The following is a 21,792-nucleotide window of genomic DNA, read 5'->3' on the forward strand; positions in this document are numbered from 1 at the left end:
CCCAGAGGTTCATGCTCTCTGCTCGTCTCCTTTCACCTTGCAACGTTCCAAACGCCCTTCCACCCGGCCCCCGACTCACGCGATCCCTGTCCTCGCTCTGCCTCCCACTTCTCTGATTCAGCCGTCAGACGGTGACAGCAAAGAAGAAATGATGTACAATAGGCACAGGGGTGGGCACGCGCAGGGGGCGGTGGGGAGGGGCTGGCCTTCCACTGGCCCGTCGGGGAGGAGGGCTGAGATAAAGGACAGGATGACCTGTGGAGCTCTGGCGGTGGGCACTGGGACAAGCCCCTGTCTGAGCCTGGCATCCGTGCTCCCCTGGGGGTGGGGGGCTTCCCTGAGAGCAGAGCTGGTGTCCGGGACGGGGAGAGAGGGCAGGAGTCTGGGAATGCCTGCTCTCCCTGTGGGAAGTGACTGAGGTTGGCCTCGGCCTCCACCCCCCCACCCCACCCCCACCCCACCCCCAACCCGCTGGTGTTTCCACTAGTGGATAGTGGGGCCCTGGGGATCAAAGAGGGGCAGGAGGGGATGGGAAAGAGGGCCACCCCCTCTGGGCCAAGCTGCTGGTTGTTATCAAGAACAGGAAGCCAGGATACCACAGGGGTGGGGACGAGGAAGTGGGCAAAGCCCTCGCCCCTCTGGCCCACGAGGGCCCCCTAGGTTTCCCTGTCTGAGGCTTATTGGCTGAGGGCATAGCCCTCCCCTCACGAGGCTGCGGTTTGAGGAGCTGGAAGCTGAGCTCTTGGGTGGAGGGCAAGGAAGAGGGGGCAGGAGACGGGGAAGGTGGTTGGGTGGGGGTCACGGTGGGGCATCTGCAAGACCCTGAGGAGCTCCCAGTGACCTTGGGTGCATTTGGGGAGGAGGCATAGCCATCCCTTGCCTCCTGCCCGCTCCCTCTCTCTCTTCTGCTGAGAAATGCTGGACATCTGCTGAGGTGTGACCAGGGGAGGCACCACCCACAAGCCTCAGATGGGACAAGACACGTGTCATCGTCCTGCAGCCTGGGACATCTCTCTGCCCTCTCTGGGGTGGACTCGGCCCCATCCAGGCTTCTGGGAGGGGGGTGGGGAGGCATAGAGGGCCCTGGGAGTGACTCCCCCTCCAGAACCTTCCCGGTCTCTGGTGTGGAACCGCCAGACAGCTCTCAAACCTTCGTCACTCGGATGGATGATCTGCCTGCCAGCGTTGGGACTTGGTCCCAGCCACCCTCGACTCCAGAGAAAGTGCATCAGTCCTCGAAAGCCAGGAGGACCTGCCAGTCTGCACTGTGGCTTCTTAGTTGTATGACCCTGGGGAAGTGACAGAACCGCCCTGAGGCTGTATCCTCATCCGTCCTCCCTTCCCAGGGGTGAAGCCAGCGCCTGCCTCTTGTCAGGAGTTCTGAGTCCTGTGAAGTGTCTGCACCGACCCGACGGTGCTCAGGAGCCATCGGCTGCCGGGGCTGCTGTGGGAGGGGGGCCGGGGCAGCGTCTGGGTGTGAGTCTCATCTCTCTGCAGACCCCTGTCCCCACTGCCCACCCTCTCCAGCCAGCCTTCAGGGAGGGCTGCCCAGCACACCGCCTCCCTCCCCCAGTCACTCCCCAGTCCCAGGGCTGCGAGCCACACCTCCCTGTCCTCAGTGTGAGGAGCCCCTCAGAGGGGCGGGTTATCCGGGATTCTCAGAAGTCCTTGCTCAGCACAAGGGAGCAGGCCAGGCTGCTGCCAGCCCAGTCAAAGGCTGCCACCCTATAAAATTCCAAAGGGGGATCTCGAGGACAGGGTCAGTCGCCAAGGCCAGGACTCCCGGGTCCTGCACACTCCCTGTGTCCTGTCCCCCTCCTTGGCCTTCCCCCTTCCTCTCTGGAGAAGCCCTAGGCTCCCAGATCCTCCAACCCCCCCCAACTCCTGGCCCAGCCCCGCCGGCTTCCCCCAGTGTGTCCCTGCTGTGTGGGGGAGACAGAGACACAGAGAGCCGGGACCTGGGGTGGGGGGGCCTCGCCCAGGAGGAGTCAGGGGGACGTGGGAGGAGTCTCACAGTGAGTGGGGCAGAGAAGTGCTGTTAGGAACGTGGGATGAGCCTGGGCCGGCAGGGGGCAGGGAGGCCCCTGGGCGTGTCCTGGGGTCCTATCTCTGTGGGCCACCCGGAATGCCCAGCCCTCTCCCGACCCAGTTTCCATGACCACTTCTGGGTGCCTGCTGGTGAGGGGGCTTTCCCCTACCTAGCCCCCCAGCCGAAAGACCAGTCACTCAGGCCAGTTGGGCACCAGGGGAGCCAGGGCAGCCTGCTGGGAGCTCCAGCGAGGAGCCCCGCTCTCTGCCGGGTGGCTGGACCTGGTCCCCGTCAGGAGGACTTTAGGACAGAATAGAGTCTCTCCCTCTCTCTCAAGCCCAGAGCTGGCAAAATGGGCATCTGTTCCCCAGCAGGGCCTTTTCTTCCCAGGGGAACCTCCTGTCCCCCCTGCCCCTCCTTGATGTCCCTGGATGCCCACACATGCACATTCATCCAGATAGGTGTGCGCACCCTCATGGATCGCCGTCCACACACATGCCCAGGCTGCCGGCACACGCGTGCACAGCTCCTCGCAATCCTTCTGCCTTCCCACAGCCTGGTCAGCGGGCCCTGGGCCTCCCTCTCCAGTGACCTTCCCCAGAGCGTGGGAGGAGGACTGGGAGACTGGGCAGTCCATGCCAGCCCACTCCTCCTGCCTGGTGGTTATCTTCCCCAGCGTGGGGAGGCCTGACGCAGGCCCGGGGAGAGCCGGTCAGGGGCCTGGGCCAGCCGCAGGAGAGCCCAGGCAGGCTCACATTTGGGAACCAGGACATCTGGACCCATCCCCTGCCCTCCTCTGCCTCCGGGCTGGCTCCTTCTAGAAGGAGTCAGTAGGTGCTCCGAGATCTGGGGAGGAACCGGGGTTCACCAGGCAGAGGGTGTGGGTTTGTCTGTGTGAGCGGCTGCTGGAGGGGACTTAGCCCGTGGGAGGTTGTTTGCTGAGTGGAGAGGCCTGGGCTGGGGGGGTCTGTCGCTTCTGTCAGAGCCTTTCTGCACCCTCCCTGAGCCACCCTCCCGTCCCCAAGGCGGCCCCAGGCTGGCAGGTGGGTCTTCGCTGTCCACAGGATGAGCTACGGAGTCTGCATGGTCCCCTCTTTGTGGGAACTCTTGGGAAGCGTCTGAGTCCCCCCTTACCTGCAGCCACGTCTTGCTGCATCTCTTCTACTTAGATTCTGAATTAGGATGTCCCACCCCACTCCCTGCCTTCACTGGGGCTGATGGGGACACTACGAGAAAGAGCACAGTGAGGTGCCCCCAGGTCAGGCGGGATGGGGGGCAGCTCAGCCAGACTGGGACCTCCTCCCTCTCACGTCAGTTTTCCTAGTTTCTCTCCCCCTACCTCTTTTGAAAGAGCACATGTGTGCACAGATACACATGTGCACACACACACGGCCTAGAAAATCTGATGAGTCTGCAGGCCGGAATTTCCAGGCCCCCATCCAGGGGCCAGTGGGCGGCTCTGAGGTTTGGGCTGGGTGGAGCAGGGCGCGGCAGGCGGCCCCTGGGTCTGGCCTGAGCTGATCTCTGTGCAGCCTGTCCTCCCACAGGGCTGGCCCTGGCTCCCACAGAAGGTGTCTGGGGTTCAGAGTCTCTCCACCTGCCTGTTTTCTGCAAATTTCCCCTCTCCACTTCCTGAGTTAGTGTCTGAGTCCTGGCTTCTTTCCCAGGGCCCGGAACCTCCTTCTCCTCCTTCTCTTCCTGTTCTCCCTCCCTTGCATCTGTCTTGGGGGGCCACACAGTGGGCAGCTCGAGGTGAGGAGCTGTCTCTAGGCAGGGGTGAAGCCTCAACCCCTCCGTCCTCTAGGCCGGGCCCCAGGTGGGCTCCCCCGGCCTTCGCAGCACCTGCCACCAGGTGGGGGTGGGGGATGGGGAGGGCATCTCTATCGAGGAAGGCAAGCACAAACCCTAGGGACGTGAGGGGCTCCTTGGAGCGTTCTGAGCTGAGAGGATCCCAATGTGGGGGCTCAGAGCAAGGTTTGCCATCTCTGCTCAGTGGGACCAGAAGGCCCAGGTTCAAGTCCAGCTCCTCTGCTCACAGGCTCGGGGCCCCGGGCTGGGCTCTCCCCTCTCTGGGTGTCAGCCCCCTCATCTGGGCAGTGAGGGCGTGGGAGCAGATGGTGCCAAGTGCCAGGTGGGCTCTTCCAGACCTGCATTCGCTGAATTGAGGCCTTTAGGGTGTGTTCCGGTGCCTCTGTCCCCAGGAGCACCGGGACACCCGGATACACAGAAGGGGCCACGCCCTCAGAGCTGCTCCATCCACCCAGCTCACAGCAACACACAACACACAAGGTCACCGGGGGCCCCCTCTCCCCAGGAACACAAACACCCCATGGGTCTCCCACGTGCCAGCAGAGTCCACAGTTCTCTTCCAGGGTCCAGGAGTGTGCAGCCAGCTGCCACTGCTATTGTGTCCACTTGCGAGGCCATTCCTCCTCTTGGTCTTCCTCAGAGAACAGGACATCTTCTTGCTCAGAAAGCCAGCTGCCGGAAGGGGGTGGAGGTGGGGGAGGCACAGGGAGAGGGGGGATTGTCTGAGCCTGAGAGTTGAAATCCCCTTGCACTTTCTGGTCCCTGAGCCAGTCTCGTCTCTCTCCCCTCACAGAGCCCTGCCAGGCCGGGCGGGGTGGGGCTCAGGGTCTGGTGTTGAGAGGCAGCCCCTTGCTCTGGCTGCCTGCCGTCTGCCTGAACCAGCCTTGCCTCCCTTGCCAGCCAGCCAGTGGGGCAAGGGGAGAGTTGAGGGGGTACTGGTTCCTCCCCTTGCCTCCCAACTTTCCTTTGCAGACTTCGGGATGAGGCTCCCAGTGCTGTTCGCTTCCCTCCTCTGGCTCTGGGCCTTCTTGGCCAAGGTGAGGTGGGCTTTGGGTCCAGGTGGGTGGGGCCCCTGCTCTCCAGGGCTGGTCCAGCCCTCCCGCCTCTCTGAGGGCCCCACAGCTGGACTGCATTATCCAGAACAGAGGCCGCCCCTTCCCACCCACCAGCAGGCAGGACGACGAGAACAGTCTGCCCTCGCCTCGGGCTGCCTCTGGCACCTGAGTGTGCCTGCCCCTGAAGCCCCTTTGGCCCTGTCTGCGGGTGGTGTCAGGCAAGAGGACAGCTTCCCTCTGATCCCAGCCTGTCCCCACTGGCTTTCACAGAGGCCTGGACCCCAGAGTCCTCTGCCAATCTCCCCCTCACCACCTCCTTCCTACAGGAAGACGAGTGCCACTCCGCGGAAGGGAGCCCAGCCCGGGAGTGTGGAGGTAGATGTCTTCAGAGGGGAGGAGGTCTGGGAGGGAGGGGGTCTAGCTGGGAAGAAGGGAGTCTGGGAGGGAGGGGGGTCCAGGGCCAGCCTCTCCATGCAGACCCTGCCTCTACTCTGTCCCGTTTGCCTCGCCTCCCTCTTTGGGGCAGAAGGGGTGCTGGGAGATCCAGAATGCTCCCCCTTTTCCCCAGGACCGCCTCTGAAAGTCAACGTCAGCAGCCAGGGGAGACCGACCAGCCTCTCTCTGAGCTGGGCAGCCCCAGAGCCAGGCCGTTTTCAGCCATGCCCTCTGCCTCACCTGTCTGCACCCCCTCGGCTCTCCTGAAGGGCGGCCGCTCCAGGTCCACACCAACGCGTCCAGCTTTGAGTTCCAGGGCCTGGTGCCAGGAAGTCGCTACCAGCTGGAAGTGACCACCCTGCGACCGTGTGGGCAGAATGCCACTGTCACCCTCACTGTCTACACTGGTGTGTGGCCTGCAGGCTGAGAGGGGTTATACAGGCATTGCCCCGTGTCTGAGAAAGAAGTGGCTGCCCTGGAGGGCTGCCGAGGGGCAGGGTAGCCAAGACGTCAGTGTCTCCGAGGACCACGCAGGGTACAATGGCCCACTCAGAAGGAGAGGGTGATGCCCCCAGGTCCTGAACTGAGTGCTTCCCTCCCTCCAACGCAGCCCCATCGACCGTCTGCCACCTGCAGCTCCATAGCCCTGGGAGCCCATCCAGCCTGGAGGCCTCGTGGGGTGCTGCCCCAGGGGTGCAGGATGGCTACCAGCTTCTCCTCTACCACCTGGAGTCCCAGACATTGGCATGGAATATCTCCGTGCCCCCAGGCACCCTGTCCTACAACTTTAGTGACCTGCTACCAGGTAGCAAGTATGATCTGGAGGTAACCACCTGCGCTGGCCACCTCCAGGGGAAGACCAGTGTCCAGCAGTGGACAGGTGCGCAGGCCCTTGGCAGGGGCCCAGGTGGCTGCTGATCGGGGAGGGGTGGGGCCATCCAGAGCTCCTGGCAACCACGTCCCGGCATGGCTGGGCTTCCTGGCTCCCTGCTGTGGGGGTCTGCACCGGGATCCTGCTCCAGGGTCCTCTCTCCAGCTTGGGTTCGCCCTCTCCATCCTTCCTGCAGCCCCCCTGTCTCCGGATCAGCTGGTGCTCTGTGCTCTGGGCACCAGTGCACTGCGAGCCACCTGGACGGGTCCTGCGGGCGCTGGCTGGCTAAACCTGGTGCTCACAGACCTCCTAGGTGGCACCAGTCAGACCGCGGTGGTCAGACAGGGGGGTCTCCAGTCACACCTTCCTTCACCTCTCTCTGGGCACCTGCTATGAGTTGGTGCTCAGCACTGCTGCTGGGCCCCATCGGGTAGTGGGGCCCAATGCCACCGGGTGGACCCGTGAGGGCGTAAGGGGACACAGCCGAGGTGCCTCAACTCTTCTCCTCTGGCCAAGTGGGCAGGATACAACCGGGTGGGGGTGGGGGGTGCAGAGGGGTCCTTTGGAATCCTGCAGGGCAGGAATGAGGCTCCGAAGGAGTGCCCTGCCTGGTGGCTGGTGGTGGTGTCCACCTGAGGAGGTGACGGTGGTGTCATGTGGACCTCTCTGTGTCCCAGCCTCTGTGCTGTCGTCTCATTTAATCCTCACACAGCCCCATGTAATCATGTCATCCCCACTCTGGTAGAGGGAGCTGAGGTTCAGGTTCCAACCCTTTCTGTGGCCCTGCTCCAGGTGCCATGAGCCTCAGGCCTTGCATGCCGGTCCAGGAATCTTCCAGTCCTTATGTAGTTGTCTCCATCAGCCACTGGGTGGCAGGCACCGTGAGGGGCGCTGGGGATCGATGGCATGACCCCACCTTTGGGGACCTTGCTAGGCGCCCTGTCAGGACCTCACTCTCCTGCTCACCGTCCCCAGCCTGGCACCCCCCAGCATTAGCCGCAGCCCCCGAGCTGGAGCCTGAGCCGGGGATGGGAGTGATGGTCGCACAGGGCATGTTTGGGAAGGACGATGGGCAGATCCAGTGGATCCAGTGGTACAGTCACTGCCAACACTAACACGTCACGTGAGTCCTGGCCCCCGAGGGCCTGAGTGACCCTGGCCACTGCCAAGCAGGGCGAGGCTGAGGGGTCGGGCATGGAGGCTGAGGAGGTGAAATGCCTGGGGCCGGCGTGAGTCTCCGAGTGGGAAGCGGGGCCCGGCATGTTCTTGAAGATGGGGCTGACGGTGCATCATGAGTTGTGGGAGAGTGCTGGAGGAACGGGGTACCCTCTGCGGAGGAGGGAGGCCTGGGCCCCACTGCCGACCCTGCCTGGCCCCTTCGCTGTTTCTCTTCTCTCTGCCAGTGGCTCGGCCTCCCCAGGAAGCCCTCAACCGCACGTGGTATGACCACTACTATGGAGATCAGGACTCCTACCTAGTCATCCTGCTCCCCAACCCCTTCCCTCCGGGGCACTGGGCTGTGCCGAGATCCTGGAGGTGCCTGTGGGCAGACCCAGGAGATATGTAATGGGTGGCTCAAGCCGGGCTCCCAGTATCGGTGAGGGCTAAGGCCGAGGGGAGGGGCAGCCGCTGTAAGTTTCGGTTGTGGGTTGTTCACACGTTCTCTCAACAAAAGATCTGGACTGAGTTGCAAAGAGAAAGCACGTACTGGTCCATAAGGGTCAATAGAGTTATTTTGACTGGGTTTCCTGGTAGACAAGGCGAAAAGGGGAACCACCATCTGTCAGATGTTTCTTTTTTCGGAGAAGAAGGGGGGAGGGGTGCTGTTTCAGCTTGCCAGGGTGATGCCGAGGATGTTTAGACACCTCCTTGCTCTCAGAGTGGGACAGGGAACACAGAAGAGAAGCTAGGGTAGCTTGTTCTGAAGTTTCAGGTAGCTCTAAACAGGTGAGGGGCTCTCATCTTTGAGGCTCCGTTGCTTGTGACTGAGTTGCCCTCTCTGCCTGCCCCTCCCCAACAGAAGCTCCTGTCTCTCTGCCCCAGGTTCAGCGTCGTGGCCTTCACCAGACACAGCACTCCTAAGACTGTTCTCTCGTTCTCGGCCTTCTCAGGTAGGGCGGGCACCCAGCCAGGGTTCCAGCTGGGCGCTGGGGTGGGCGGAGCACTGGGCCCTCGTGTGAGGCTCGTCCCCAACCAGCCGCAGGAGGCTCTGAGCCGAGACTGCAGGGAGCACATGTCCCACCTCGCAGAGCTGGAGGCCCAGACCAGAGATGAGGGGCTCCGGGCCCCAGGCTCGGCCCGGGATCAGAGGGATAGGGCAGGAGAGGCAGGGGCCTGGACCGTGACGGCCCACCCTCCCTGCCCTGCCCTCTGTGCCCGCTGCTCCCAGGCCCTCAAGCTTCTGGAGCAGCGCTGTCCAGTGGAAGCTTAAGGCAGGCCACCACGTGAACCACAAATGTCATTTAAAATTTCCTAGTAGCTACGTTAAAAAGGTAAAAAGAAAGACGTGAAATTAATTTTAGTAACATTTTATTTAAACCAAGATATCAAAAATGCTATATCAAGGGGCTGGCCCGGTGGCTGAGTGGTTAAGTTCGCGCGCTCCGCTGCAGGTGGCCCAGTGTTTCGTTGGTTCGAATCCTGGGCGCGGACATGGCACTGCTCATCAAGCCACGCTGAGGGGGCGTCCCACATGCCACAACTAGAAGGACCCAGAACAAAGAATATACAACTATGTACTGGGGTGCTTTGGGGAGAAAAAGGAAAAAAATAAAATCTTTAAAAAAAAATGCTATATCAATATGTGATGCGTTATTTTAAATGATTGAGATATTTTACATCCTTTTTTTTTGGGTCAAGTCTGAGATCCTGAGTGTATTTTACACTGAGGGCAAGTCTTAATCTGGAGCAGCCACATTTCACGTGCTCCATACCCACGTGCAGCTACCACACCGGACAGTGCATTCTGGAAGGTCCAGGAGGCCAGGCCTCTCCCTTCTTTCCTTTCTTTGAGGGTGTCAGGGAACGGAGTGGGGTCTTTAGGGCGGGCTCGGGAGTGGGGCATGGAGAGTTTGCCATGTGTTCTCCAGGGTGGCCCCCCTGGCAGCCGTCTCTGGCCTCGGTTTGGCATCTGGGACTTCTGGGGGAGGGCTTGTCACTGTGCCCTCCCCCCAGAGGGTCTCAAGTCCAGCAGAGGCTGGCATGTCTGCAGGACAGTGGGACAGGCTGCCATGTTCCGCCCTGCCCTCCGTAGAGCCCCGGATTGGTGTCTCGCGGGCAGCAATGCCCCCCACAGCGGCGGCGGGCATCGTGGTGGCTGGCGTCCTCACCGTCTGTGCTGTGCTGGGCCTGTTGTACTGGAGGCGGGTGAGGGGGCAGAGGTGAGTGGGAGGGAAGGCTGGGGCCAGCGTGGCTGGGGGAGGAGGACCCCGTTCCCCAAGAGGCCAGCCCACCTTCTGTCCCCCCGGGGCTGCCTCCCACAGCCTCTTCACCCTCTGCAGCGAAGAGAAGAGCCACTTTTCCCAAGAGCTGACAGCTTACAACCTGCTGCGAGTGCGTGTTCCCGCCCCTCCTGACGGCCTGGTGTGGTGGGCAGGGGCGCCCTGCCCTGCTCAGGTCAGGGGACGTGGCCTTCTCCCCCGGGGCTGCATCCCAGACGGCCCACAGGCCTCTGCCAGCCGCACTGTGCTTCCTCGGCCACCTGCACACTTTCGTCACACCTTCGCCAGGGCCCTTTCTCCAACTCTTGGAGCTCCTGGCTGCTGTCCACCCTGGAGTCTCCTCTCCCTCCCTCACCTCCTCCTCTCCTCTCTCCTCTCCCCTCCTCCCCCCCTCCCCCAAACTCACCCACTCCAGTCCTTACCTTCTCCCTGACTAACCACTTGGATCTATCAGACCAGTCTCTTTCTTTTCTTTCTTCCTCTCCCGAGGGGCTCTCTGCTGGCCGGGGTCACTGGCCTGGGGCTCTGGAGGGCAAGGGCTGTAACTGTGCCCTCTGCTCACTCCCGCCCTCCCTGGATTGACTCCATACTGAGCCAACATTAGTGAGCAGGGCTGTGCACAGAGCCCTCCTTGGGACCCAGGAGAGCTCTAAGGCATGACTCACTGGTGCGTCCCCCTGTGGCCTGTCTGCCCCACCATCTTCCCACATCGGTGGTGGCATCCTGGGCCGTGCGTTGGGGGACCTGCTCAGCGTGCTGGCTCCACTCCGGGGAGTGGGACCCGGGGCTGTGCTCCCAGCAGCTCCCAGGTGATCAGGTCATGCAGCCAGGCCCGTCCCCACTACCCACCTGGGCGCAGGGCGGGACTGCACACCAGGCCGTGGGCCCTCTCCCCCACCTCCCGCCAGGTGCTCCCACTGGCCGATCCCCGTCCACAGCTTCTGGCAGAGCTACGAGGCCAAGAGCGTGCATGCCCACCAGGCTTTCTTCCAGGAGTTTGAGGTACGGCCTCGGGGGTCCTCAGGCCCAGAGCAGGGAGGGCCGCAGGCACCTAGGGGGCCTGGACCTGCCCTGGAGGTGGGGGGGATCTCCCAGCTGTGCACGGCCCCTGCCCCTCTCCTAGGGTGGGGTCAGCCCCCAGCACCTGCCCCCAATCTCTGCAGGAGCTGAAGGAGGTGGGCAAGTAACAGCCCAGACTGGAGGCCGAGCCCCCCGCCAACACCGCCAAGAACCATTACCCACACGAGCTGCCCTGTGAGCGCCGGGCCAGGGCGGCGGGCCAGAGGGGCTGTGTGTGCCAGGCTCTGACCGCTCGGCTTCGCCCTGTGCAGATGACCACTCCCTGGTGCGGCTGGCCCCACTGGAGGGAGAGCCCCACTCGGACTACGTCAATGCCAACTTCCTCCTGGTAAGGCCACCTGCGGGAAGGGCTCTCTGCGGGGCATCTGCCGGGGACAGAGCTGTTGGCAGGACGCGCCTCTTCTCCTCCACGAAGGTCACCAGCTGGAGTTTCTGTAGGTCGACCTGGCAGGTGGTTCCTGAGGGCCTGCCGTGTGCCAGGCCCCACGTCAGGCCCACAGGAGGCAGGGCCAGCTAACCAAATTCCCACCTTCAAAGCAGCTTGTACGTGTGTGTGTGTGCACGTGTGTGCAGGTGTGTGTCACACCTACCAGCAATGTGAGGAGTGCTGGAACCAGCACAGTGCTCAGGGCACGTGGAGGAAGGAGGAACTGAGTCTCTGAGGTCTTGAGAAGGCCTCCACTGATCTCTTGAGGACGAGCAGAATTCTAAGTGTTGAAGGAGAGAAAGGACATGCACAGCCTGTGGCGGGGTGTCCAGGCATGTGCGGGGTGAGCGTGCAGTGGGGGGACGTGAGACAGCAAAGGCTGAGTGGGGCTAGATGAGGGAGCTGGCTCATCAGGCTGAGGCTTCAGGTTTCTCTGGAGGGCAGTGGAGGAAGCACAGAGTTTGATTCAGGAAGGTTGGCAAAGAGGGTGACCTGGGGACAGCACTTCTGCTATATCTCGAGTTGTCTCGTAGGGTTTTCTTGCCCCATCCAGGTGGGGCTGGGGTGTGGTGGTGTCCCCGAGGCCACCCCTCCTGATGTGAACCCCGCACGTGTGTTGGCATGTTTGCACACGCCGACGCAGAGATGCTGCTCCTCCCTCCTGGAGATCATGCATGGGGTATTGACTGCCTCGTGCTTGGTGGGGCCCAGGGGACCCAGGTGTCACCACTTCCCGTGCTCCTGCCCTCCGCCCCCACAGGGCTATGCCCACTCGCAGGAGTTCATCACCACGCAGGGGCCCCTCAAGAAGACTCTGGGGGACTTCTGGCGGCTGCTGTGGGAGCAGCAGGTCCGCGTCATCCTCATGCTGACCGTGGGCATGGATAACGGGAGGGTGAGCTCCCCGCAGTCTCCAGAATGGCCACCAGGGGGCACGTGCGCTCCTTGCAGGAATGGCCAGGGGGGTCCAGGTGTGGGAGGGTGGGTCAGGCGGAACTGAGGCCGGACCAGTGAGGTTGGTGGGGTCCCCAAGGCCACCCAGGCAGGGGAGGCAGCGTAAGGGCCCAGGGACTCCAGCTCCTGGCTTGACCCAGTTTCCGCTGGCCTCTGCCACTGCTCAGTGTGTCCACCGGCTCCGGGTGGAGATGGGGCGGGGGGTTAGGAGACAGGGCCGGCGAGGGACGACTGCCCCAGGGTGGGCACCTGCATCCTCTCTTCCGACAAGCCCGAGGGGCCTCCTCTGTGTCCTGCTCCGTGCAGGGCTCTGGACAGAGAACGCTGGTTGGGTCTGTCCTGCTGCTGGAGCCGTGAGGCTGGGTGGCCCTCAGTAAGGCCAGCCAGTTTCCTAAAGGGACCCGGTAGCTGCTGAAGTCCTTGGGGTCAGACGAGAGGTCTGGGGGAGGTGGCCTCGGAGCTGCGCAGACTGTCCGCAGACCCAGGAAGACGGGTGGGAGGGTTGGGGCCACCACCGCCCCCTCCACTCTACCCTCGGCCCCGGGTGCTGTGTGAGCACTACTGACCGGCCGACCCCACCCCTGTCACCGCGGTCATGTCACCGTCCACCTCCTGGCCTAGGAGCCCCAGGATGAGTGGACCACGCGGGAGATCCTGCTACAGTATGTGCGTGCCCCAGGGGATGGGACAGGGTGGGTGGGGTGGGCATCTGAGCTGAGACCCTTGGGGAAGAGTACCCCACCTCCTGGGTCCCTGGGCCTCCTTCCTTCTGAGATTGTAGGCACCCGGCACTGCCCAGGGCAGTTGGTGGCTAGGGAAAGTATGGGGGCACAGAGAGGGTAAGGGTCTGCTTGAGGTCACACAGTGAGTCAAGGCAGAGCAGGTGAGCAGTGAAGGTTCCTGCCCTGCCCTCAGGGCTGGCTGCTTCATCTTGAAGCCTTGTGTCCCATCTGCCTTCCCAGGCTGTGCCTCCTGGGGCAGGAAAGCCAGGGACCAGCATCGCCCCTCTGCCTGGGCACCCTCCAGGCAGGGACCACCCAAGAGGCTGGAGAAGGAGCCAAGGGAAGCATCCAGGCTGAGGGAGGAGGCACCAGTCCTGTCCTTGGGGGTCACCCAGTCTGAGAGGGGAGGCACCAGTCCTATCCTCGGGCGTCTGATGAAGAAAGCTGAATGACTAGGCCGGGGACCCTGGGGTCAGGAAGATGAGGGGAAGCAGCGGCCCCTCCACCCTCCCCACCTCAGATGGCCCAGCAGCAGCCACGGAGGGTGAGACAGCTGCAGTTCACCACGTGGCTTGACCACAGTGTGCCCGCAGCCCCTAGCTCGCTGTTGGCCTTCGTGGAGCTGGTGCAGGAGCGAGTGAGGGCCTCCCGGGGCCCTGGGCCCATCCTGATGCACTGCAGATGAGGCTGGGTCGGAGGCTGCCTGGCCTGGGTGGGGGGGGCTCAGGATGGGGTGTGGGGGTGTGTGTGGCCGCGGCAGCCCCTCGCCCCTGCAGCTGCCCCATTGTCCCCACCATGCGGGTGTCGGCCGCAGCGGCACCTTCGTGGCCCTGTTGAGGCTGCTGCAGCAGCTGGAGGAGGAGCGGGTGGTGGACGTGCTCAACACAGTGTACACGCTGCGGCTGCACCGGCCCCTCATGATTCAGACCCCTGTGAGGGCTCAACAGGCCGGGACCCCAAGAAGGTGGGTGGGAGGTGGACGGCCAGGGGGCCACAGGTCTGAAGGGAGCAGGGGAGGAAGCTCACAGAGGACCCGGGGAGGAGGGGCTGCAATATGGCACCACCTGCCAGGCTTCTGTGTCCCTTTTGTGGAAGAGGATGTGGGGGGCGGGGGGCCGGCGGGCTGCCCGCTTCCACCCTCTGGGATGCACGGGGCGGCTCCCAGGGGCTCCTCCAGCCTCCCTCCCTCCCCCGCCCACCCCTGTCTTGCTGGTTGGGCCTGGAGACTCCTTTGGCGTCAGACCCCTCCTCCCCCCAAGAGCCAGTACATCTTCCTGCACAGCTGCCTCCTGAACAAGATTCCGGAGGGGCCCTCGGACCCCTCTGAGTGAGTCGCAGCTCCCCAGGCCCTTGCCAGGCGGGGTGCAGGACCCCATGCCCTCCCACCGACCGGCTCCTGACTCCTGTCCACAGCAGAGAGGAGAGCACTCGCTGCCAGAGCTGGGGACCCTGCAGTGCCCTCGGCCCTCCCCACCCCGCCCCCCAGGCTCCAGCCCATCACCGCGGCCAGCTTCACCCAGGCATGTGCAGAGAGGGCGGCCAACACCAACGCCGGCTTCCTGCAGGAGTACGAGGTATACTCGGGCCTGTGGGGGCAGTGAGAACTGAGGCAGCTGACACCCCACCTGGCGTGCCCTCCCACAGACTCTGCCCAGGCCCAGGTGTGTGTCTCTTCCAGCTCCTGCTCCAGGTCATCGGGGATGACGCTGGCTCTCTGATGCCCTGCCCTGGCCGTGAGCAGGACAGCACTGTCCCCTGTGAGTGCCGTGGACAGCATGGGTGGCCAGGGTGCTGGGTGGGGACACTGGCAGTCTCACATTCCACCTTTCCTCAGACGCCCGTCCCCAGGTGGAGGAGACCCCCTCTCACGAGATACCGGAAGCCTGGCTCTTCCCTGTGAGATGATGACCTGTGGCCCTCTCTGACGGCCTGTGCTTCCTGGCCTGGGGCTCTTGGGGGCCCTAGAGCTGCGGGATGGGCAGGGGACACCCTCAGTGCCTGGGGCCAACGAGCTGTGCTCTGCAGGGCGGGCCTTCCGGCCGAGACCACGTGGTGTTGACTGGCCCCATGGGGCCAGAGGAGCTCTGGGAGCTGGTATGGGAGCGCGGGGCCCGTGTGCTGGTCTCCCTGTGCCCGCCTGACGCCGGGGAGAAGGTGAGGGAGCAGAGGGACAGAGGATGGGAGGCCTCAGAGCTGGGGCGGGGTGGGGGGGGTGGGGGGGGCGGGGCGTGTGACGGGGGGGGGGGGGGGGGGGGGCGGGGGGGGGGCGGGGTTAGAGACATCGGGGAGCTGCCGCTGGAGCAGCCCTGACTTGGTCCTGCCCAGGAGTCTGGCCAATGGAGAAGCAGCCCATAGCCCTGCATGTGGTGACAGTGCGCTGGGTGGCTGAGAGCAGCATGGCAGGCTGGCCCTGTACCCTCCTCAGGGTCACATACGTAGGTCCCCAGGCCGTGGAGGGAGAGATGTGTGGGACAGAGTGCTGTGCCCTCCCCAGCGCCAATGCCTGGCGTCCTTGCCCCCAGGGTGAGAGCAGGCAGGAGAGGCTGGTGCAGAGCCTGCAGCTGCCGTGCTGGGAGCCGGGGCATGCCCTCCCTGCCACCACCCTGCTGCCCTTCCTGGCCGCTGTGTGCCAGTGCTTCTCGGGGGACACGGAGAAGCCGGGCACGCTGCTCAGCCACTCCAGGTGCTGTTGGACAAGGGTCTGGGGGAGCAGGCACCAGCGCCCCCTCATTGTACCTCCGGCAGGCCCTCACGTCTCCTGAGCCCTGCTTGGGTCCTGGGTCCAGACGACACAGTCTCTCCGCGCTCCCTCTCTCCTCTCCCTACCCTACACCCTTTCTGGATGTGACATCTTTTTGGAGTTTATCCTCCCTGCCTGGGCCCAGCCTGGCTCACCAGGGGCCCAGGGTGCCTTCCCAGCTCCCTAGACCCAGGTTGGGTCTCCCCACAGACCTGGGGCCCTTCGTCCTCCCTCCCCCAGGGACCTGGTCCAACTCTAGGCCAATTGCAGCCACGATGCGGCCCCACTGGACACCTTCCTGGCCATGGCCCAGCTGCTGCAGCAGGTTGGGGCTGAGGGCACAGTGGACGTCTTCAACGTGGCCCTGCAGCAGTCACAGGCCTGTGGCCTCATGAACCTGACGCTGGTGAGAGGTGGCCAGGGGCTGGGCTGTGGCGTGGGGGCGGGGTGGGGGGGGGGGGCGCGGTTTCTGCCCCTTCTGTGGGCGGCCTCAGGGTGCACTGTCCGGGCGGCCGCCAGGTGGTGCTGTGGACCACAATGCTCTCAGATGTGCAGGGCTGGGACACGGGGCCTTCTGGTTGGATGGGGCAGCCTCCTTACCCTGCGTCCACCCCAGGAGCAGTACATCCACCTCTTCAACTGTCTGAACCAGGCACTGCTGGACGGGCTTCCCTGAGTCTCTCATGAGGCCGTGCAGGAGCAGAGGAGGCCTGTGCCCACCGGGCAGTGAGGGCCAGCCAGGTGGGCCGGCCAGGCTGGCCTGCTCGGGCCTGGCTTCCCTGGGGCTGTGCTGTGACGGGGCAGAGTTGGGAATAAAGGATGTGGTCCAGGCTGAGGCTGAGTGTGCCCATCTGTCACCCCCTGAGGAAGAAAGAGATGGCCTCAGAGATGCTTGCGGGATGTGGGGCCCAACGCGAGGGCCCGGTGGGCAAACCCGAGCAGGGCTCAGCCGGGGCTGGGGTCTGGCTGAACTGGTTTGTCCTTGAGGGCAGCCCCTAGCCCCCATCCTCCCGTGTCCTCAGACTTTAGTCTCCTGGGGTGCCCTGGGTTCAGAGCCCCAGTTACCCATGGTGCCCCCTCCATGCAGTAAGGCTGACCCTGTTTCTGGCTTCCTTTCTGCTGTCCCCAGCTAGCTCCACCTACTGGTGTCCCCAGGGGCCACCTCAACCATGGCCTGTCTTCCCGCCAGGGTGCTCACGGGAGCCACACCGACTTGGAAGTCAGGAGCCGTATGCAGTCTTCTCTGCTCCTCTGCTCTCCTCCTTGCTCCCTCTGCAGAGGAGGGAGGTGAGAGAGAGAGAGTGAGGGGGTGTGGGGGAGGGAAAGACCAGGAGGAACAGAGAGCAAGCAGGAGGGTGGAGATGTGGCAGGGCGGGGCGTGACGGGGGCGGGGCACACGGGGAGGGGACGGTCTGTCCCACACGCAATGGACGGAACCATGCACCATGTGACGGGATTGCAATGGCCTCGTGAGCTCCTGCTGTCCCCGATCAGACAGCACAGTTCTGGATGGCAGGGTGCCCAGAGCTGGACACCGATTGTCAGGTGGAGGGCCCTCGGGAACACAGAGAGCCTGGACCAGTTGGAGGCCCCAAAATGCAGTTAGACCCCCAAATGAGGAGGCCGACCTGAGCTCCGGTGAAGTGCAGGCAGTCAGGGGTCAGGGAGGGCCCTTCTCGGGCCTGGCTGGAGAGTGGGGCTGTCCCAGAATGAGGTCAGGCTCTGGGGGCCCCTCAGGGGACTGAATGTCATGTCCTTTTCAGACTCTGTGCTTATCAGGAATTGGGGGCTGGCCCCATAATGACCCTCAGGTAGGCAGGCTGGAGGCTCAGCTCTGAGCTGCCACACCCACCACGAGGGAGTGTTACTGAGGTCACAGCCCAGCTCGAGCATGGCTTTTCGAGCCTGGGCCCCCACGCTGGACAGGGAGCTGCAAACGGTCCGGGGAACGGGGCCAGAGCAACGGGCAAGTGAGGCTGTAGGGGCAGGCGCATCTGGGGAGGTAGGGCGGCTCCCATCTGTGTGCCTTGCCAGTGATGGGAGCCAAGTGTCCCTGTAGGGCCGTCCTCTGGCCTTCCTGGGAGGCTCCTCCACATTCAGGGCCACGGCCCCAGCCAGTTGGGTCTGCTGGCTTCTGGGCCCAGCTGTACCGCCACTGTGGCCATGGGATGTTATGGCAGCCGCGGAGAACGGGAGGGGGTGGTGATGAGAGGACCTAGGGGTACGCGGGTAGGGATGGAAGGACCATTGGCTGCCTGCGAGGTCTCCAGCTTCTTGTCCACTCTGGATGCACCCTGGGAAGACGGCAAGAAAGGCAGACAGCCCTCTGTAGCTCTGCACTGGGCCTGGCTCAGCATGGGAGAGACAGAGAGCAGGGGCCACATGAAGGAAGCAAGGCGGCCCCCTGGTGTCAGAAGGGAACAGGGACGTGACCCAGTTCTTGACCGAAGGCTCTGGGGCCAGGACAGGCGCTGGGACTCCAGCACAGGGGGCCGAGCTCCTGCACTGCCCTCCAGATGGTGCCAATCCATGGACCTTCCGGCAGGTTCTGATGACCAGCAGGACGCAGCCCCTCAGCCTGGCCACCTGGCTGGGTCCCGGGGCCTTGGACTGGACCCAGGCTGCACCCAAAGTCCACTTAGCAGGTGGAATCGCATCAGCTTCCTGGGTGGCCGGGCAGGGCCACTCAGCGAGAAGCCTCCTCATTGCCCAGCCCTTCCCAGCCCCACCTCCCTGTGCTTCGTGTCCCCCAGGGGACAGGACGAGGGCCGACCCTGACTCCCATTCTGGCTCCCTCCCCCTCCCCGGTACCGGCAGGCCGCTGTGTGCTGGACCACATCCCTTCTCTCCTGGGTCTCAGTTTCCTGCAGACGATGTGGGGCTGGGCACCTGGACACTCCAAGGTGGCTTCCAGAGGGTCTCCTCTGAGTCCCCTGTGACCCCACGCTGTCCCTGAAGGCAAGAGAGTCTGAGCCCACCAGCTCTGGGACCTGCTTCCAGACAAGTGCAGGTCCTCCACGTGCTGGCTCTGCTCCCTCGCTTTGGGTTTCTTCGCTTTTTTTTCTTTCCTGGATGAAATTGCTGCCAGCTCGGAAGGAAGGAGGGAAGGGGAGCTCGGAGTGTAGAACTTTCCTTGACTCCTCCTCCTGTCTCCCTCCCCGGCCCCGAGCCCAGCCCGTGAAACGGCACAGCCAGATCACTCAACAATGCCTGCCCCTCTCTGACGGCACCGGCCGCTCCCGCTGACGCTGAGCCGAGCCGAGCCCGTGGGCACCCCGCCGACGGCGACGGCGCAGCCCGCATCCGCCAGGTTGCCCCGCAGCCCGGCCGCCGAGATGCCCAGCCCGCCCGGGCTCCGGGCGCTGTGGCTTTGCACTGCGCTGTGCACCACGCCGTGCGTCCGCGGCGCCCCTCAGCCCGGCCCAGGGACCACCTGCCCGGCCCCCTGCCACTGCCAGGAGGACGGCATCATGCTGTCGGCTGATTGCTCCGAGCTCGGGCTCTCCGCTGTGCCGGGGGGCCTGGACCCCCTGACGGCTTACTTGTGAGTACCAGCCGCGCACCCTCCCTGTTCCCACCCGGCTGCCCGCGGGCGCCTGCCCAACCTCAGGCTGGGACACCTGCCCGGCTGGTGCCCTGGGGCGCGGGCATCCCCGAGGCCTCTCCCCCTCCAGAATGGACTGCTGCGGGGCTGGGCGGGTTGAAAGTTCTGAGGCTAAAAAGCAGACAAGCGTTTGACTGGCTTCCCTGACTTGGTTTCCCAGCCGGCCCCTGTCTTGTGCGTTTGCTGGGTGGCTAAGGCTCAGTACAGGTGACTCTCTGGACCCTGCGCTGGAGGGACAGGGTTGGCTCTCCGTACCCTCGCTATTTTCTTCTCCAGCAGAGCGGTGCCCGGGAGCGTGGCTGCAGGCAAAGCTGACTGAGTGGGTGGTGATGGGGGGGGTGGTGCTCCAGTGGGCAGAAGGGCTGTCCCTTCCTCTGCCTGGCAAGGAGAGCCGAGCTGTCACACTGAGGCTGGGTGGCCTTGGTGCGGGGCGCCAGAAGCTGAGAGGGGACCTTACCCACTCTCGTCTCCTCCGAAAGGGACCCTGCCAGCACCGTCTCCCTTCACAGAGGCCTCCTGCCTCCCCCGGGGGCCTCCTTGAAGTCGTGTCCCAGGAGGCCGTGTTGGAGACACTAATTTGTGGGCGGGCGCCGGGGCTGAAAACCAGAGAACCATTTTTAGAGTCGGAGTTGGGGTGAGACGGCGCGTGAAGGGGACCCAGTTGGGGGCGGCTCCCAGAGGACGGCTCAGAGCGGCTTCTCCCAGGACCTCGGGGCTGGAGGCTCTGGCTGCTCACCTCCTGGGCAGAGGACGGGGTGGGAGCACATTCCAGATCACCCACCCCACTCCACCCCACCTCTTGGGGAAGGGGACCTCCCGGCTCCGCCCTGCAGTGGCTCCATCACCTCCTGTCAGCGGAGGAGAGCAGGTGGGACAGCCCAGGGCCCTCTGTCCCAGCCACGGGGTCCTGCAGCTTTGGGGCTTTGGGGGTCTAGGCCCTGGGAGCTCAGAGGGAGAGGGAGCCAGGCTCGTTTCGCAGGATCCCGGCAAGTTTGCACTAAATGCAAGCAGGGCGCTCCGTGCTGTGCTGACGACATCCCGGCGGGGTATGGAGGGTCTGAACAGCAGCCCTTCACAGGGCTCACAGGGCTCCCCTCCCCATCTCTCTGTCCCTAGTTGGGGCATGGGGGTGGGGGCGGCCAGGGGAGGGAGCGGGAGGGAGAAAATAGTGCCCTCATTCCAGAAGGGCCAATCGAACCCTTCACAGTCCAGGAGGTGAAGCAGGGCAGGCCCTGTGAGCCGAGCCGTGGGCTGTGAGGGCACTGGGTGCTGGCGGGGAGGGCCGGCTCCGACCGCATGCCTGCTGTGCCCAGGGCAGCCCGCTTCTAGCCCGTTTACGTATTGGGGTGTGTGATACTGTGTCATTTGATGTCAGAGTCCTGTGGCTAAAAAGAATTTGAAAAAGACTTCTGTAGAGGCTCCGTCTGGGGGAGCAGAGGAATAGTCCCCTTCCTGTGTGAGGGGCTGGGGAGACAGACGGGGCCTCCTGGAGGCTGACTGGTCCAGCTTCCTTCCCAGCACCTGTCTTCCCAGACGGACACTTGTTCAGGAAGGAAGCCACGCTTGGAATCCAAGTGTCCACCGTGCGCGCTGATGGAAGGCTTTCCCACCCTCTTGTCGCAGTTCCCCCAGAGCTGTGAAGTCTGCACGTGGGTTCAGAGGAGGTGGGATCTTCTGGGCTGGTCTTGTGTCTCCCTGGGGATCGAGAAAGCCCCCCCGACCAAGACCCCGATTCTCCCTTCACCTTCGGGAGAGCAGCCTGCTGACAAACACACTGAGGGTGGCATGGGTGGGAGGCTGTCGCTGAGCAGAGCCGGGGGCAGGGGTGGGCGGTCTTGGGGCTCCTTTCCCTTCTCAGCGACGTTGGGAAACGCCCGGCCTGGTCTTGCCCCACGAAACCCAGGTCTTGCTGAGGACAGTGCAGATTTGCGTCTGATGATGGGAGACCCAGACGAGACCCCTTTCTGCCTGGGCCCCAGACCCTGTCCCTTCCTGGCTCCGCCATCTGCAGAGCCGCCGAGCTGCTCCACGCCTCGGTGCTTCATTCCTATGCGGGGAGAAGCGGGTGCTGGGAAGGTGAGATGAGGTGACGCATCTGTAGAAAGTCCCTAGCACACAGCCTGACACTGGGGGGTGACCACAATTCGCAGCCTCCCATTGGGTGTCCGGGGGAGGCAGAGGTGAGCTCCGGGGCCCTTCACACAGGAGGGAGGCTGAGCCCAGGAGTGACCGTGGAGCCCAAGGGAATGGTCCACAGTGCGTGCTGGGCAGTCGCCTGCGGGTGCTGGTCTTGGTCAGTGCTTGGCTGTTCCAGGGGCTACTGGGATGGGGGTGGGAAGGGAGTGTCTTCCCGACACAGGATTGAGAAGGTAAAAGGTCCAATTAAAACAGCTGGATGTGCAGGAAGGGCAGACAGAGGGTGCGTGACGATCCTCAGAAGGAGCCATAGACTGAACCACGGCAGGCGCCAAGGAACCGTGGGCTCCAGAAGGTACTGGGTTCTGGGGAAGACCAGAAAGTCTTCTTTGTCCCCAGCTGCTGTCCTCGGCTTTGACACTCAAGTCCAAAAACGACGGCTGCTTTGGGCCGGGTGCCAGCCCCGTTTGATGGTCAAGGTTGGGAGGGC

General features: G+C 63.8%; 2 protein-coding genes across 3 annotated transcripts in view; both read left to right on the top strand.

Annotated features, from left to right (window-relative positions):
- Positions 1-4,818: 4,818 nt before the first annotated feature.
- LOC124248175 (receptor-type tyrosine-protein phosphatase V-like) lies at positions 4,819-16,273 on the top strand. Its single transcript, XM_046678020.1, is given in 30 exon segments — positions 4,819-4,875; positions 5,220-5,268; positions 5,462-5,544; positions 5,546-5,735; positions 5,939-6,208; positions 6,396-6,544; positions 6,546-6,660; positions 6,992-7,297; positions 7,603-7,738; positions 7,740-7,796; positions 8,243-8,310; positions 9,453-9,579; positions 9,700-9,747; positions 10,548-10,641; positions 10,803-10,893; positions 10,971-11,047; positions 11,907-12,037; positions 12,641-12,687; positions 12,690-12,766; positions 13,343-13,503; positions 13,619-13,754; positions 14,082-14,149; positions 14,309-14,396; positions 14,501-14,583; positions 14,634-14,718; positions 14,848-14,984; positions 15,149-15,257; positions 15,345-15,505; positions 15,833-15,968; positions 16,179-16,273. Coding segments are annotated over 30 exon segments (3,396 nt in total). The 3' UTR covers positions 16,239-16,273.
- Positions 16,274-18,856: 2,583 nt separating this feature from the next.
- The window catches only part of LGR6 (leucine rich repeat containing G protein-coupled receptor 6), a 108,222-nt gene continuing 105,286 nt past the window's right edge, over positions 18,857-21,792 (top strand). For both annotated transcript variants that reach the window (XM_046679936.1, XM_046679937.1), the window contains exon 1: positions 18,857-19,106. In XM_046679936.1, the coding sequence (XP_046535892.1) occupies positions 18,898-19,106 (209 nt within the window). In that variant the 5' untranslated portion in view covers positions 18,857-18,897. The remainder of the gene's footprint in view (positions 19,107-21,792) is intronic.

This window comes from Equus quagga, chromosome 12, assembly GCF_021613505.1.
Source record: "Equus quagga isolate Etosha38 chromosome 12, UCLA_HA_Equagga_1.0, whole genome shotgun sequence".
NCBI lineage: Eukaryota > Metazoa > Chordata > Mammalia > Perissodactyla > Equidae > Equus > Equus quagga.